Here is a 14,537-nt window from a genome sequence, read left to right on the forward strand (position 1 = left end):
CACACTTCGTGCGTCTTGCGCTTTGCTGACAAAGTTATATATGTCACGTAAATCCACAAAGTTTTTTGGCGCCGCTTTGGCAGCAGCGCGAGTAACACCCGTGCTTGCCACAATGAACGCTTAACAACGAATTATTTGGTCAATAAATCAACATACTAGCGGCAGATAAATCAAAATTGTATGTCAAGGATTACATTTAAAACTACATTTTTTGCCTGCATTTGATTAAAAAGGAAAATTATTTCAATAATTTTGATTATTTGGAACAGCTAATGAGCGACGCATACAAAAAGTTGAGAGCTGGCCATGTTTCTGCTTTGTATTGGCGTTAGCGTTGCCCAACTTTGGTTATGTGGAGACTTTCAAGTAGATGCATGTATTCGTAGTCAGCTGTGGAAGCGACGCCAATGCAGTACCAAAGTTGTATGTAAACGGGCCATATCTGCCATTAGCTTTACAGTTATTTCAGACACTATGGCAACATTGACCTCGAGTGACAGATTTTAGACTTATCGACTAAAATATACAATTGATATTTTTTTAGCATCACTATGTTGTGTATAATTTTGGGTTGAGTCCTGTTAATTTTGAAGCTTAGTGTAAAATTTGTCAATGGAAAGGTTTCAGGCTGTTTTTTATCCCATCTAAAGCAATTTCTCTACATTCTAGTAACATTAGTTAATTGGAAGTTATCCCGATGCGTGTTGTAGGCTCTGTCCATCGGTGCCCGTATTAAGAGATGGTATGTGTATTCTGTAGCTGTATATAATATATATGTACGCACGGAAATTGGTAGTATAAGTATAATTGTTAACAGCCGATTTCTCAGCGAATGTTTAATTATAATCAAAAGACTATCTCTTGTCAGTTTCTCAGTGTACTTAATAGATGATTAACTCATTGTTAATTAGCCAACTTCAGGCAGTTAACTATTGATTTACTAAAAAATTGTTAACTTATAGTTATTTATCAACTGAGAAATCGGATGTAAGTGTTTGGCCGAGCCCAATCGCGCGTTTTGGTGTATATCTTGAACTCTTCGCACAAATGGATATCCCGTACATATCCCGAGCGAGATAATGGTGGTGGCCTAGCGTTCACGCAACACACTGTGCAGTATCGTCTTATCGAATCAGATATCGACCGCAGGGATAAAATCCTAGAATGTCAGGATACTGCTATCCGGTCAGGCGATGCCAAGCTTGACACACTTAACGTATTTATACCCCCTGCCACCAGCTGGCCGGCAGGATAACACCCTGAATGCGTTTTTCAGAGGTGAAAACCGTATAGTAGTTGGTGACCACGATCTTTAGCATTCAAGCCTGTCGAAAGATCGTAGGGGAACACAACTGGTTGAACAGATGGACGATTCGACACTCTCCACAATTAACGAGGACGCACCCACCACGATTATGGGCAGCTGTTGCAGTTCGCCAGACCTAACAATCGTCAGCGCTGGTCTGTTAAACAGCATATCATGGCACCCTTGGCTGACATTAGCATCAGACCATCTGCCCAGTCTCTCGATTGATAAACCTTCCGACTTTGCTTTCGCCGGTAACCGGACCTATTTCAACTTCTCCAAAGCTGATTGAAAAGGCTTCGCGGACGTTACAGGAAGCACCTTCACTGCCCTACCCACACCAACCGACGTTCACGTATATGTGAGTATATTACGGAGGGTGTCGTTGTTGTAGCGGCACTACTAAGCCCCGCCTATTTCGGTTCATCGTCCAATCATTGTCGTCAAGCTCAACTAACTGAATGCCCAGGAAACGGACTGTTTCAATAAGGTCTAATCAAAAGGAGAGCGGTGTCAGCTGAGTAGAATTGAACTGTCGTGTGAAGAGGTTGTTGGTGTCGCGCGGGGAGTCTCCACATGCCGGACACTCATTGGGGATATTGGGGTCGAGCCTGGACAGGTAGTTGTTGAGGTGGCTACAATACCCAGACCGTAAATGAGCCAGGGTAACGCGGGTCTCTCTTGGTTGGCAGTTGAAGCTCCGTCACTTCTATAGGTGGTGATTGGGCTCCGTTGACAACATTCATAGTTGTTGTTGTTGTTGTTGTAGCGGCTACAACAATCCCGCCCAGATCGGTTGATATCTCAGTCGTTGTCGTCGAGTTCCACTAACGGGAGCTCCAAGAAGCGTGCAGCCTCTATGGGGTCGGTCCACAGGGACGACGCCGTTAGGGTTGTGGGGTTTTCCGGGCATGCAAAGAGATGTTTCGAGTCGTGAGGGGTCTCTCTGCATGCCGAATGAATGGGCACATCCCCGCATTTAGCCTACTTTGGGCCACGTAAACCGACAATCTTAAATTTGTATATGCCAATTGAATTCGTTTTTGTTTTTTGCTTAAAAATTACTTGTCGGAGTTATCATTTACTTTTTTATTGGGAGAAGAATGAGTTGTGTCACATCAAATCTAACTAAAACACCTTTACCTTTTCTCTTTCAGCACAATCATTATTTCCTCATACTAATGCATTACATATGCAGAGAAAATTAACCCTACCAGAAAATAGCGTCACTACTACTTCGAATAAACAATAACCTCTGACATAATGCAGAACGGAGTGTATCCAGACTTTGCCAAACTTACAACCCTTTCAGAATCAACTAATTTTACAGGAGCTTCCAAATTCCAAGCACCGGAAATGAGATTACCCGAAGGTATTACCGAATTAGAAGCGAGAAATGAAAAACTTGGGCAAAATTTGGTGCAAACTAACACAATGGCCAAGGGGTTCTATAACGCTCGTAACGATAATTTGAGCCTGGATATTGATGGCGCAGAGATTTGTACACCACATTCGAATACAAGAAAGGGATTTGATAATAAAATCGCCTTTGCACGAACAAATTGCGAAAACCCTTCTGATGGCGCTATATCTATAGACCGATATGGAAAGCGAAATGTACGTCGAAATAATCGAAATATAGAAGGAGCTCAAAAGGTAAACGCATATTTAAATTTATATCTATGTAGTGTGCACTCTTAGGGCCAGTTTCTCAATATCTGGTAAAAAGCGCAGTTACCCATGGACGAAAACGGAGAACGTGTCAGCTGACACGATCTATCTTATGGAATCTGCGTGTTAACAAAAACTAACCACCGCATGACCGTGTAGTAGGCGTGGCTTCTCTATCTTTCTATCAACAGTAAACCAGATATGTTTCTACGCTACGTACACGTTCGTGTGTAACCGCGCTCTAACGCTAAGGGCCGGTTGTTCAGCGTGTGGTTATAACTATATCCCAGTTACAGCCGCACTCAGAAACGTTCCTTAAATTTGCTCTAATGGGCACTTAACTAATGATCGTTAAATCTGTTAATTAATGTTTCCTCCCAGAGTTAAAAATTATGAAATAAAAAATTTAAGTATGGCCCCAGTTGCGACCCTTCATTTTTGTGGCATCACTCACGTTTTTCGTTCAGTTTGAAATAAAATATAAAAATAAGTATTTATATCATTTTGTACGCACTGGCTCAACAGACGCAATGGCTGAGTGAGCAGAGCACTGGCGTGCTATTCGAGAGATCCGAGTTCGAGTCCTAGGGCAGGAAGATTTTATTTTTCCTTTTTTTATTTATATTTATTTTTTTCTTGTTTAATTTTTATAAACTATCTTTATTGATTTTTTTTTGTATTTTTGATCTAATTTTCTTTTGATTTATAGATTTTGTTGCTATAAAAACCAAACAAATTTTTTTCAATTTAATTAAATTTTTAGAAACTGTTTGCTAAAAGACAAACAAGACCAATAACAGACCAATTTTGGCATCTGTCTTTCAACTCACCTCAGTCTTTCGAGAGACAAAAGTATTTATATTTCGGCATCTGTATTGAAAGCCCTTTTCTGTATTTCGAATGACTAATTGAAAGATGTGCTAATAGCGTTATTATATTTATCGTTTAGCAATAAGTTTTCTAAAAACTAAACGCAATGAAAAAAAAATTTAAAACAGGGAAAACAAAATATTTGGGAAACTGAAAGTAAAAGAAAAAATACGAATTAAAAAAGTTTCTAAACGTTAAAGAAAATAAAAAAATGTAATTTTGTAAGCAATACAACTTAAAAAAAATTCGTTGCCGAGGATTGAACTCGGATCTCTTAAATGGCACGAAAGTGCTCTGCTCACTGGGCCATTCCCACCGTTACAGTAACGTTATCGAAATTGAAATTTATTGAAAGCAAACAAAAAATTCCAAAATCATTCGTTAAAAAGTTAAGTAAAGGTTTTTCTTTACTTAACTTTAATGTTCATTAAATGCCGTTAACGAATCATTAGTTGTGTTTTTTTACAAATTATCCAGTAACTTGCCAGTAACTCTCCAGTAACTTTATTTCTAAGAATTCGCTCTCGTAGAAAAAATTTGCAAAAAAGTACGCGAACGCTTTTCCAGTAATAATTTGTAAGTTTCATGAACAGCTGATAAATTGGTTGTTTATTCGCAGCATATTCCCAATAAAACGATATATTTTATATTTAAATATGTTTGTTTTGAAAATTTCCACAATAAAAATCCACAAACAGTTTCCTTATTAGTTTAAATTTCATACAGCAACATGCGATCAGCTGTTTTTCGTACTGGCAAATTCTTACAAGTAAAAATTTATCCAGTAAAATCCAGTAAAAACTTGCAACTTCAGCTGTCATTTTCCGCTCTCTCAATTTCCCCTACTTTGCAAGTTTTTGCGTACGAAAACGCCAAAACATGAAAATTCGTAAAAACTTTTACTGGATTTTACTGGAAATGAGTAAAAAAACGCAACTATTAACTGACTTTGAGAGGGAATTTTTTCGAATTGTTACTAAGGGACACCTTAAGTAATCATTAAATGGCTCTGAGTGCGGCTGTTAAACATCATTATCGACGTTTTCCACATCATGCATATAACATGTTATCGATAAAGCAGTAGTTGCATTTAACCGAAGCTTCTACCTCCGATTTGGATTAATCAGACATTGAACAACCGGCCTTCTCTATCTCTGGTTAACACTAATCCCCCGTTAAACATAGTTACCGATGTTATCGACTCCCTGTTATATGCATGGATTCAGAAAGTCGATGACGATGTTTAAGCCTGGAGTTAGTGTTAACCAGAAATGGAGAAACCGGCACAAACTGCAGGTTAAACATCGTTATCGACGTGTTCGACTCCATAATATATAACAGGGAGTCCATAACGATGTTTAACATTGAGAAACGAGCCCTTAAGCTGAAATTAGTCAAGAACGTAAACCTACCGGTACGTAAACCCGAGTCAGCTGACACGATCTGTCTTACCAAAGCGCCATGTAAATGAAAACTCAACACCGCAGAATTTTTCTGTAGTTGTAGCCCGTAGCGCAGAAATCTGCGGAATTTAGATTTTTCCGTGTCAGCTGATTTCTCCTTCTTTAGACGGTTGCCACTTCGTCAGTTTTACAGATGGTAAAAGAGATATAAGTTCCTACTCAAAATATGTTTAAAATATTTGAAATTTACTATTGAATAAGGTTTTTGTTGAAAACTAAGTAGTTTATATTTAGCTAAAATCTATTATAGCACGAAAAATTGTAGTTGAAAGGGTAAGTTTATGAAAAGACATTGATGAGTGGCAACAGTGTAGTAAGCAACACTGAGGGCTGCAGTAATCGACAAAATTCTGCGTATACAGACTGCGTTTAAGTACACGTTCTGCGTTCTCGACTAATTTCATAAAACTCATATAAACCAAATTTTAAAACTTTTTAAAAGACTAGAAAAAAATTAAAAAAATTTCACTCCAATTTAAATTATTAGGCCGTGTGCGTGTACGTCGAAAGTGTCGGTAACGTAGTGAATAGATTTTTTCCGAGCATGCTTTTCAACCTAAATGGAACTGTGAAATGTACAGCGACGAGCAAAACTGTAACGTGGTGTAACACTTTTTATTTCAGCCACCGCTATATTTCCAAGTTCTAACGACATTCATCCTTTTGTTGTATATTCTTGTTGGTACATCCCTACTCCCTCTCTCATAACGATTTGAAGTCAATACAACAACAATAAAAAAACCAGCAGACAAAAATGTAAATTAAGGCAGATGTTACAGTTTTGCACTCACTCTCAGTTTTGCATTTGACAGTTATCTTTTACTTAGTTGGAAGTCAGATAACTTTTTTCTATATTGTAATTTATTGAAGAAGTGATCACCAGTAATTAACATAGTTAATCAGGAACCATAAATGTAAATAATAGATTTACTGCGGAAAGGCGGAACCGCACGAAAAGTGGCGAAAAATTTTGGAATTTGCTACTTGAAAATGTTAAGACTTAGAAAAAATATAGGCTAAAGTGTTCCCAAGGACAAACGAAGTCTGTTAAAAAATAATACGGTACGATATCTTGTGAACTTAGCAGCAAGTAGCGATGCAGCTACTATTACAGAACCGCTTAAGGTATTAAACTTTAATGCAAATCAATAGACAGCGAGGCGAAGAATTGCCAAATTGAGCGCAAAGGCATCATAAAGAGGAAAAAAGCAAATTTGATCATAATACATGTGCGAGTGTGGCAGCATTTCGCTGCATCGCACGAAAACCGAACCGTTGCCTATTGGGATATGTGAGGTCTTTCAGAATGCAATAAAAAACAGATTTTTAAGTTTCAATTGAAGGTTATTTGGTCTGACAAGACTAAATTAATCGCTTTCAATCAGATGGCCGGGCATGGTATTGGGTCAAAGACCCAAATTAAGCCTAAGCGGATCATGTACGGCAAACTGTGAATCACAGTGGTAGGATCTTAATTGTTTGGGGTTGTATTTCAAAAATTTTGTTGGTCCGTTAGTACGCATTATGTGTAAGGAACAGTATCAGTTCATATTTCAACAAAATTTGCAAGATGTAGTCGAAAAATGAGAGTTTCTGCTGAAAAATCACCCAAAACATACTGCATATGATCTCAAAGACTGGATAAAAAAGCAAAAATTTGCTAATTTGAAATGACCTCCACAATCCGCGCACATGAAACTCAACTAAAAGCACAACTTAATAAGTATCAAAGTCCATAAAATCGAGTACATATGTAGCTGTGAAAGCAAACTAAGGATATACCTCCAGAATTTTTACAAAGATACAAATAAGGCATGCCAAATCGCATCCAGGAACTGAAACAAGCAAAAGAGTACTGAACATTGTGTTAATAGTTCTTTTTTTCGTGAAAATTGTTAAAAAGTTCTTAAAAATATATGAGTGCAAAACTGTAACATCTGCCTTAATTTACATTTTTGTCTTTTGGTTTTTTTTATTGTTGATGTATTGACTTCAAATCATTATGAGAGAGGGAGCAGGGATGTACCAAAAAGAATATACAGCAAAAGTGTGAAAGTCGTTGGAACTTGGAAAGATAGCGATGGCTGAAGTAAAAAGTGTTACACCATGTTACAGTTTTGCCCCTCACTGTAAAAGGGCGCGCAATTAAGCGAACAATTATTTTTTTTAGAAGTTTTGAGTAATTTTTATCTTTTCTATGGCTTAAAAAAGAAAATATTCAGAAAAATGTTAGCATAAATATATTTGATTTTGGTAAAAGTTGGTCCCGATGAGCTAGAAAAAAAAGAAAAGATGGGCATGGCTCGCCCCTTATTTTTGATTTTGATGGTATGATTTTTTTTTGCTGCAAATTAAAAGGGGTGGTGCAAGGGAGTGGTAAAAGTGGAATTTTCAATCTTTTTAAAAGCTTATTTTTCGAAAGTTATTGAACGAACCGGTTTTCAAAATGGAATGGATATGGTTGAAAATGTAATTCAAATAAGATATGTATATCAGAACAAAGCAATATTTAAACAAGTAAAGAAGTATGAGTTCGGGCGAAAACGAACTTTATATACCCGGCGCAGGTACCAAATATCGTCGTTTCAACTTTCTCTGAACAACCTTTGCATGATAAATAGGGGTGTTTACCCGATTTCAAACGTTTTCGATAATATGCTGAATTAGAGTTAATGAAATAGTTGAACCAAGTTTGGTAGAAATCTATAAAGTGGTTAGCGAGATACACCTCGTAGTCATAAAGTGGGCGGTGCCACGCTCAGTTTCTAAAAAAGATTTTCAGAATCACCGAGCAATTCTACATAGAAATTGGATAGTGGCGTCTAAAGATTAAAACCAAACCAAACTAAAATTTGTGATCCAGTGCTATTAAATTATTTGAGTTTGATTGCACGGTGCTCCAAACAAAGTCATGAAATACACCCGGAACAAAACCTAGTGTAGGTTGTAACTATGGTCGAGTACAACATAAAAATAGGGTTCAGGAACTACCCTCCATTTTTACTTTATTTAAAAACAACAGTTATGTTCGTACTTGATGCACTTATCTATTAACAGCTTGACTGTTTTTCATCCGATTTTGAAAACGAAATATGTTTTGATTTATAGACCTTTAAAATGATGTATAACAAGCCGTGTTAAGCGTCGTAAAATCTTAAGCTGGCCATTTTTTTACGCTAAATAATGATTAAAATGGTTTTCGAGGGTTTCTAACTACACCGAAATGTTTTTAAACTGAGAGAAAATAAAACTTCAGCTCCCTCTAAAACCATTTTAACCGTTATTTTTCATACAACAAATCTAAGCTTAAGATTTTACGACGCGTAACACGTCTTGTGAATCCCCTAAATATATTGTTAGACTTAGCTCGTGGTTGTTTCAGCTTTGACCATCGCTAATTTTAAAAATTTCTATGAAAGTTGCCAAATATGTAGTATTGACCTGTACCTGAAAGAACATTTATTTTCGAATAAATTGATACCCCCACCTAATGCAATTGCACACAAATTGTCTAGGTTAAGAAATTTAAGCAAAAATACGGCCTTGAATTTATTTGTGTGTATGTGCCGGACGTTCAGACTTTTTAATCAGTGTGGCTAAGGAGTTCGGTACATACACATATATAAGTTCAAGGCCGCATTTCTTAAATTGCCTAACCTCAACAATTTTTATAGAATTTTACTAAGTCGGGTATACATTTTTTTGAAAATTAAATGTTCTTTTAGATAAATACTAATACTTTAGAAATTAGCGATGGTCAAATTTGAAAACTAAGAAAAATAGGGGCTTACTAAAGTTTAAGCGATGGAAACTCCCCTCAAGCTAAGTCCAACAATATATTGTTATACATCATTTTAAAGGTCTATAAATCTTCTTTTGAAAACATGTTTGTTTTTTAAAATCGTCAAGCTGTTAATAGATACGTGCATCAAGTACGAACATAACGGTTGTTTTTAAATAAAATAAAAATGGAGGGTTCAGTAACTATAAGGAACCTATGTTTATATTGCACTCGACCATAGCTACAACCTACACTAGGTTTTGTTTCGGGGGCAGTTCATGACTTTTTTTTAAGCACCGTGTTATTTAATAGGTAGCAACTCTTTTCGAAAAAGTAAAACCTTATTGAACATGTCCAGCCCAAGCCCTTTAATTTGACAACTAATTTTTGAAAATCGAACGAACGGTGCAGATCTGATGACCTGGAGCGAAAATTCCTTCGCGTATTATATGTAAACCCGCATGCGTTAAAACGCCAAAATTGAATTTAGCTTTATAAACAGGTGGCAGCCCAATCAAAATCTTTTCGGCTGTTTCTAAGTGAGGAGTTTTCGCATGATGTTGTAACTTCGTTATTATTGCACATCTACGGTGCAGATTTGATGACCTTAACAAAAACTACCTTTACCAACTTATGACTTTTCGAAAAGGTGGCAACTCTAATCAATATTAATTTCTAACTAAAGCTTTCATAAATCTCTTTCAATTGAACTCATATTTTAATATTTTGCATAACTTGCACATATCGAACACCTAGATCTAAAGCGAGCTAACTCAAAATGAAAAGAGGGAAATTAAACTGATTGATTTATGCAAAAAAAACCCTCACATTTTTTTTACATCTAGGTGTGCGATGTATAAGTTAACTAAATTCGACTTTTGAAACATGTGACAACACTCTTCAAAAGAATTTTTAAACCAAAATTTTCTTAAATGTCCGTTTGACATCGTGATACAACTTCAATTAAATGATGAATTAACTTAAATTAAATTTCCCAAATAAGTGGCAAATCTCCTAAATATAGTATAAAGCCTTTTCAAACACATTCAATTGATCCCCATATTTTAATAATTTATTTAACTTATTACATAATTTGAATTTAAACTGGTGGCTACCCCCTTCAAATGCCTCTTAAATATTCTAAATGTTCAAACAAAACAATATTACCACTCTTCCGTTTTCCACACATATTTTAATATTTCATGTAACTTCATACCTAGTTAAATTAAATCCACGCTATAAAGGAGGTGGCAACTCTCTTCCAAATATCTTTTTAAACCTCTTTCCTCTGACACTCATATTCATATGATTATTTAAATTACTTTGTCTTATATTAAATCTGAGTTTCTAAACATGTGGCAACCCTCCCATATAGTTCAGAAATAAAGCTTTTTCAAGCTCATTTCGATTGATACCCATCTTTTAATAATTCACTTAAATTATTGAATTATTTGAACTTAACTTTTTTAACATGTGGCAACACCCTTCAAGCACCTCAATATCAATTATTGAATAATTTAAATGTAACTTTTTAAAATCTTTCGTTCCCGTATTTCATATAAGCCCTTGTTGATGTGTATACATCTTTGGTTTCGGTAGGGGTAAAATTTGCGAAGCTGTACCGCATAGCCCAGCAGAAAATTTCGAAGGGCAAAGAATTTGAATTTCTTTTAATATTGTTATTGAGCTTTGTACCACGAAAGGAAAAATGGAAAAAGCAACAAAGTCTTAAGTGGTAAAAGTTAAAGCTGCTATTTCAGAGATCACCACATCTCCTCATCAGACTTCTGTTTCTAGACTTCAGCAGGGATCGAACCCGCATCATCGATGTGCAAAGTCAGAAGCAGCATAAAAAAATTCACCAGTAATTGATGCGGTGTTTTCCAGATATTTTAACGCCCTTGAGTCACAAATATATACAAATATCATATTTTATCAATCATACCGATAATTTCATGTATTAAAAGAATTAAGAATTAAGAAAATTTAATGAGCGAAATGAATAAAATTAGGTGAAATTACTGTTTAATTTCTAACCTAACCTACATGTGTATGTATGTAACTGAATCGCCTAAAAATATATTTACATATAAGTAGATTATCCACATTTTCGAGCTTAACTCTCCAATCTGTGATTAGAAAAAGAGATTAGCCATACAAAATTATAATTATAAATAATCACAGATTAAACCGATAGCTTTTTAGTGTCCAACCTAGTTTTATCGATTATACTTGCGAATAAAAAGAGGAATGTCAAATGTAAAAGTAAAGAAAAATTTACACTAGCAAGGAAAAGAGGTTTGTAAAGGTATTTTTAATAAAATATTAAATTAAAATATATTTAAATAGCATAATATGTGCAGCAGAAAAATGTGGCCACGGTGGCACAGAAAAGAAGCTTAACCAGATGGCAACCATCTTCCAACACCTCAAAAATATTCTTAGTATTCAAACTAAAGATTTCTTAACATTCTTTCGTTTGACATCCATATTTTGATATTTCTTATAATTTGTGTATAAGTTAACTAAATTTTATATTTCAAGCAGTTGGCAACCCTCTTAAAAATATTTTCAACCTACTACCTTCTAAAACCCTTTCGTTTGCCACCCATATGGTAAAACTTATTTTTCTTAACTAAGTACCTTAATTAAAATTGGGTTGGATTTTTTAAACAGGTGGCAACCTTCTTGTAAGTAAAATAAGAAAGAAAGCTGTTTAAAACCATTTCGAGTGATACTTATTTTGTAACAATTGATTTATTTTTTCAATAATTTGAATATAACTTTTTAAAGGGTAGCAACTCTTTTTTTTTTGAGGATGGTTCCGTGCGCAGAGGATGGTTGCGTGCGCAGAAGTGGAAAACTTTTGACTGTCATTCACTTGGGAGTGGCCGGAAGCGATTCCTGTTCGTACGGTTCAAATCGCAGTTCGCAACGTCTGGATATTTATATCCACGTATCCTCTGGGTAGCAACCGAACACACGTTTGGGAGCGAGCTAAAATGAGATGGCGTAAAACTTCGCGTGCGCTGGGTTTGGGTCCCGCCACGTTAAAACCCCGCCCAATGAAAAAGAACAAACAACCTCGGATGAGACCCCATTTTTTTTTGATGACGACTACGGCAAACGTATAAAGCACTATGATTTAAGGAATATCCGGACCCTTAATGGGGAAGGTTCCTCTGCCCGGCTGGTTGATGTCCTCGGGAAGACAAACGCCGACATCACCGCCACCCAAGAAATGCGATGGACAGGGCAAGGAAAAGTGAGCGTGAAGCCTTGCGACGTCTACTACAGTTACCACGTAAAGGAGCATACATTCGGTGTTGGATTCGTGGTAGGAAAGGGACTCCGTCGCCGAGTACTGACGTTCACCCCGGTGGACGAACGTCTAGCCACAATCCGCATCAAAGCTAGATTCTTCAACATCTCGGTCGTCAGCATAAGAGCATCCACCAAGCTACATGGCTGTCTCCAGATCGAAAAACGAGAAACCAAATCGACCATGTTGTGATAGACGGAAGGTATGCTTCAAGCGTTTTAAAGTACGTACACTGCGAGGGCCAAACATCGACTCGTACCACTATCTTGTTGTAGCCAAGATACGCACCCACCTCTGTGCAACAAAAAATGTGCGCCCAAGAATGCAAGGAAAGCTTAACGTCGAAAGGCTGAGAGCACTCTTCAACAATCCGACATACGCGAGCAGTGGAACCACATTTCCCGATCATCAAGTACCGCCGCCGAAGAAGTAGTTGGATTTCAGCGAACCCGAAAGAACAACTCGAACGATGAGGAATGTCAAGAAGCCGTAGAGAAAAAAGACGCCGCCTATAGGGCCACGCTTCGTTCGGGCGCAACGCGGGCCATGTGGGACCGTTATAGGGAACTGAAGAAGGAGGCGAGACGTATTTGCCGCAATAAGAAAAGAGGCCGAAATACATTAGTGCGAAGAGCTTGATATGCTGGCCGACAGAAAGAACGCCCGAAAATTCTACCAGAGGGTTAGGCGACTTACGGAAGGTTTCAAGACCGGGGCTAACTCCTGTACGAACAACAATGGCGACCTAGTTACCGATGCCCAGACTTACATAAATTGTAGAGGGAACACTTTTACAACCAACTGAATGGTAGCAGCGCTGAAAGTAGTGAAGAAGACGAACCCGAGTCCCCAGTCGATGATGACGGAGTAGCTGTCCCACTGCCTGACTATGACGAGGTACGAATACTGATTACGCGGCTGAAAAACAACAAAGCTGCTAAAGCTGACGGCCTGCCAGCCGAGCTATTCAAGTACGGCGGCGAGGAGCTGATGAGGTGCATCCATCAGCTCGTATGCAGAATATCGTCAAATAACCGCATATCCGACGACTGGAATTTAAGTGTGCTCTGCCTAATCCAAAAGAAAGTCGACCCCGCCATACGCGCCAACTACCGCGGGATTAGCCTTCTAAGCATAGATTATAAGGTCTTATCAAGTGTATTGTGCGAAAGTCCACCGTCAACGAACTGATTGGACCTTATCACGTGGCTGTAGGCCTGGAAAATCAGGAATTCACAATACGCCAAATCTTGGAAAATACCCGCGAGAATAGGATCGACACACACCATCCATTTGTCGATTTCAAAGCCGCCTTCGACAGCACGAAGAGAAGTTGCCTTTATGCCGCGATATCTGAATTTGATATCCCCGAAAAACTAATACGGCTGTGTAAAATGACGTTGAGCAATACCACCAGCTCCGTCAGAACAGCGAAAGACCTCTCCGAGCCGTTTTAAATCAAACGAGTTTTCAGGCAAGGGGACTCCCTTTCGTGTAATTTCTTTAGTCTGATTTTGGAGGAGATAATAAGAGCCGCAGAACTGAACCGCTTTAGCACAAGAGCGTACAATTGCTGGCGCATGCCGACGACATCGATATTATCGGTAAAAACAAGGGCTACGTCTGTTCTGCCCTCTTGGGATTGGATAGAGAAGCAAAGCGAATGGGTCTGGTGGTGAACGAGGACAAAACGAAATATCTCCTGTCTTCACACAAACAGTCGGAGCAAACGCGTCTTGGCACCCACGTCACTGTTGACAGTTACAAGTTTGAAAAAGTAGACGACTTCATTTATTGGAACCAGCATTACAACAAAAATAATATCAGCCTTGGGAGTTTTCGAGAGAAAGATTACGCGTTGGTGATGGCGAATATCACAGACGATATAACGATGAGCTGTATGAGCTTTACAACGATATAGACATAGTGCAGCGAATTAAAATTCAGCGGCTCCGCTGGCTTGGCCATGTCGTTCGAATGGACATAAACGCTCCTGCTCTGAAAATATTCAACGTGGGCCGCGATGCTGGTAACAGAGGAAGAGGAAGGCCTCCTCTGCGTTGGAAAGACCAGGTGGAGAAGGACTTGGCTTAACTTGGCATTTCCAATTGGTGTCAGTTAGCA

At 37.8% G+C, this 14,537-nt stretch overlaps 1 protein-coding gene across 2 annotated transcripts in view; it reads left to right on the forward strand.

Annotated features, from left to right (window-relative positions):
- Positions 1-552: 552 nt before the first annotated feature.
- LOC118757300 overlaps positions 553-14,537 on the forward strand; it is a 26,336-nt gene continuing 12,351 nt past the window's right edge. For both annotated transcript variants that reach the window (XR_004995200.1, XM_036492030.1), the window contains exons 1-2: positions 553-742; positions 2,464-2,962. Coding sequence is in view for 1 of the 2 variants with exons in the window: in XM_036492030.1 (XP_036347923.1) it covers positions 2,570-2,962 (393 nt within the window). In the remaining variant the exon portion in view is untranslated. The remainder of the gene's footprint in view (positions 743-2,463; positions 2,963-14,537) is intronic.

The sequence above is a fragment of the Rhagoletis pomonella genome, unplaced genomic scaffold (assembly GCF_013731165.1).
Source record: "Rhagoletis pomonella isolate Grant_MI unplaced genomic scaffold, Rhpom_1.0 Rhpom_scaffold_00002, whole genome shotgun sequence".
Classification (NCBI taxonomy): Eukaryota; Metazoa; Arthropoda; class Insecta; order Diptera; family Tephritidae; genus Rhagoletis; species Rhagoletis pomonella.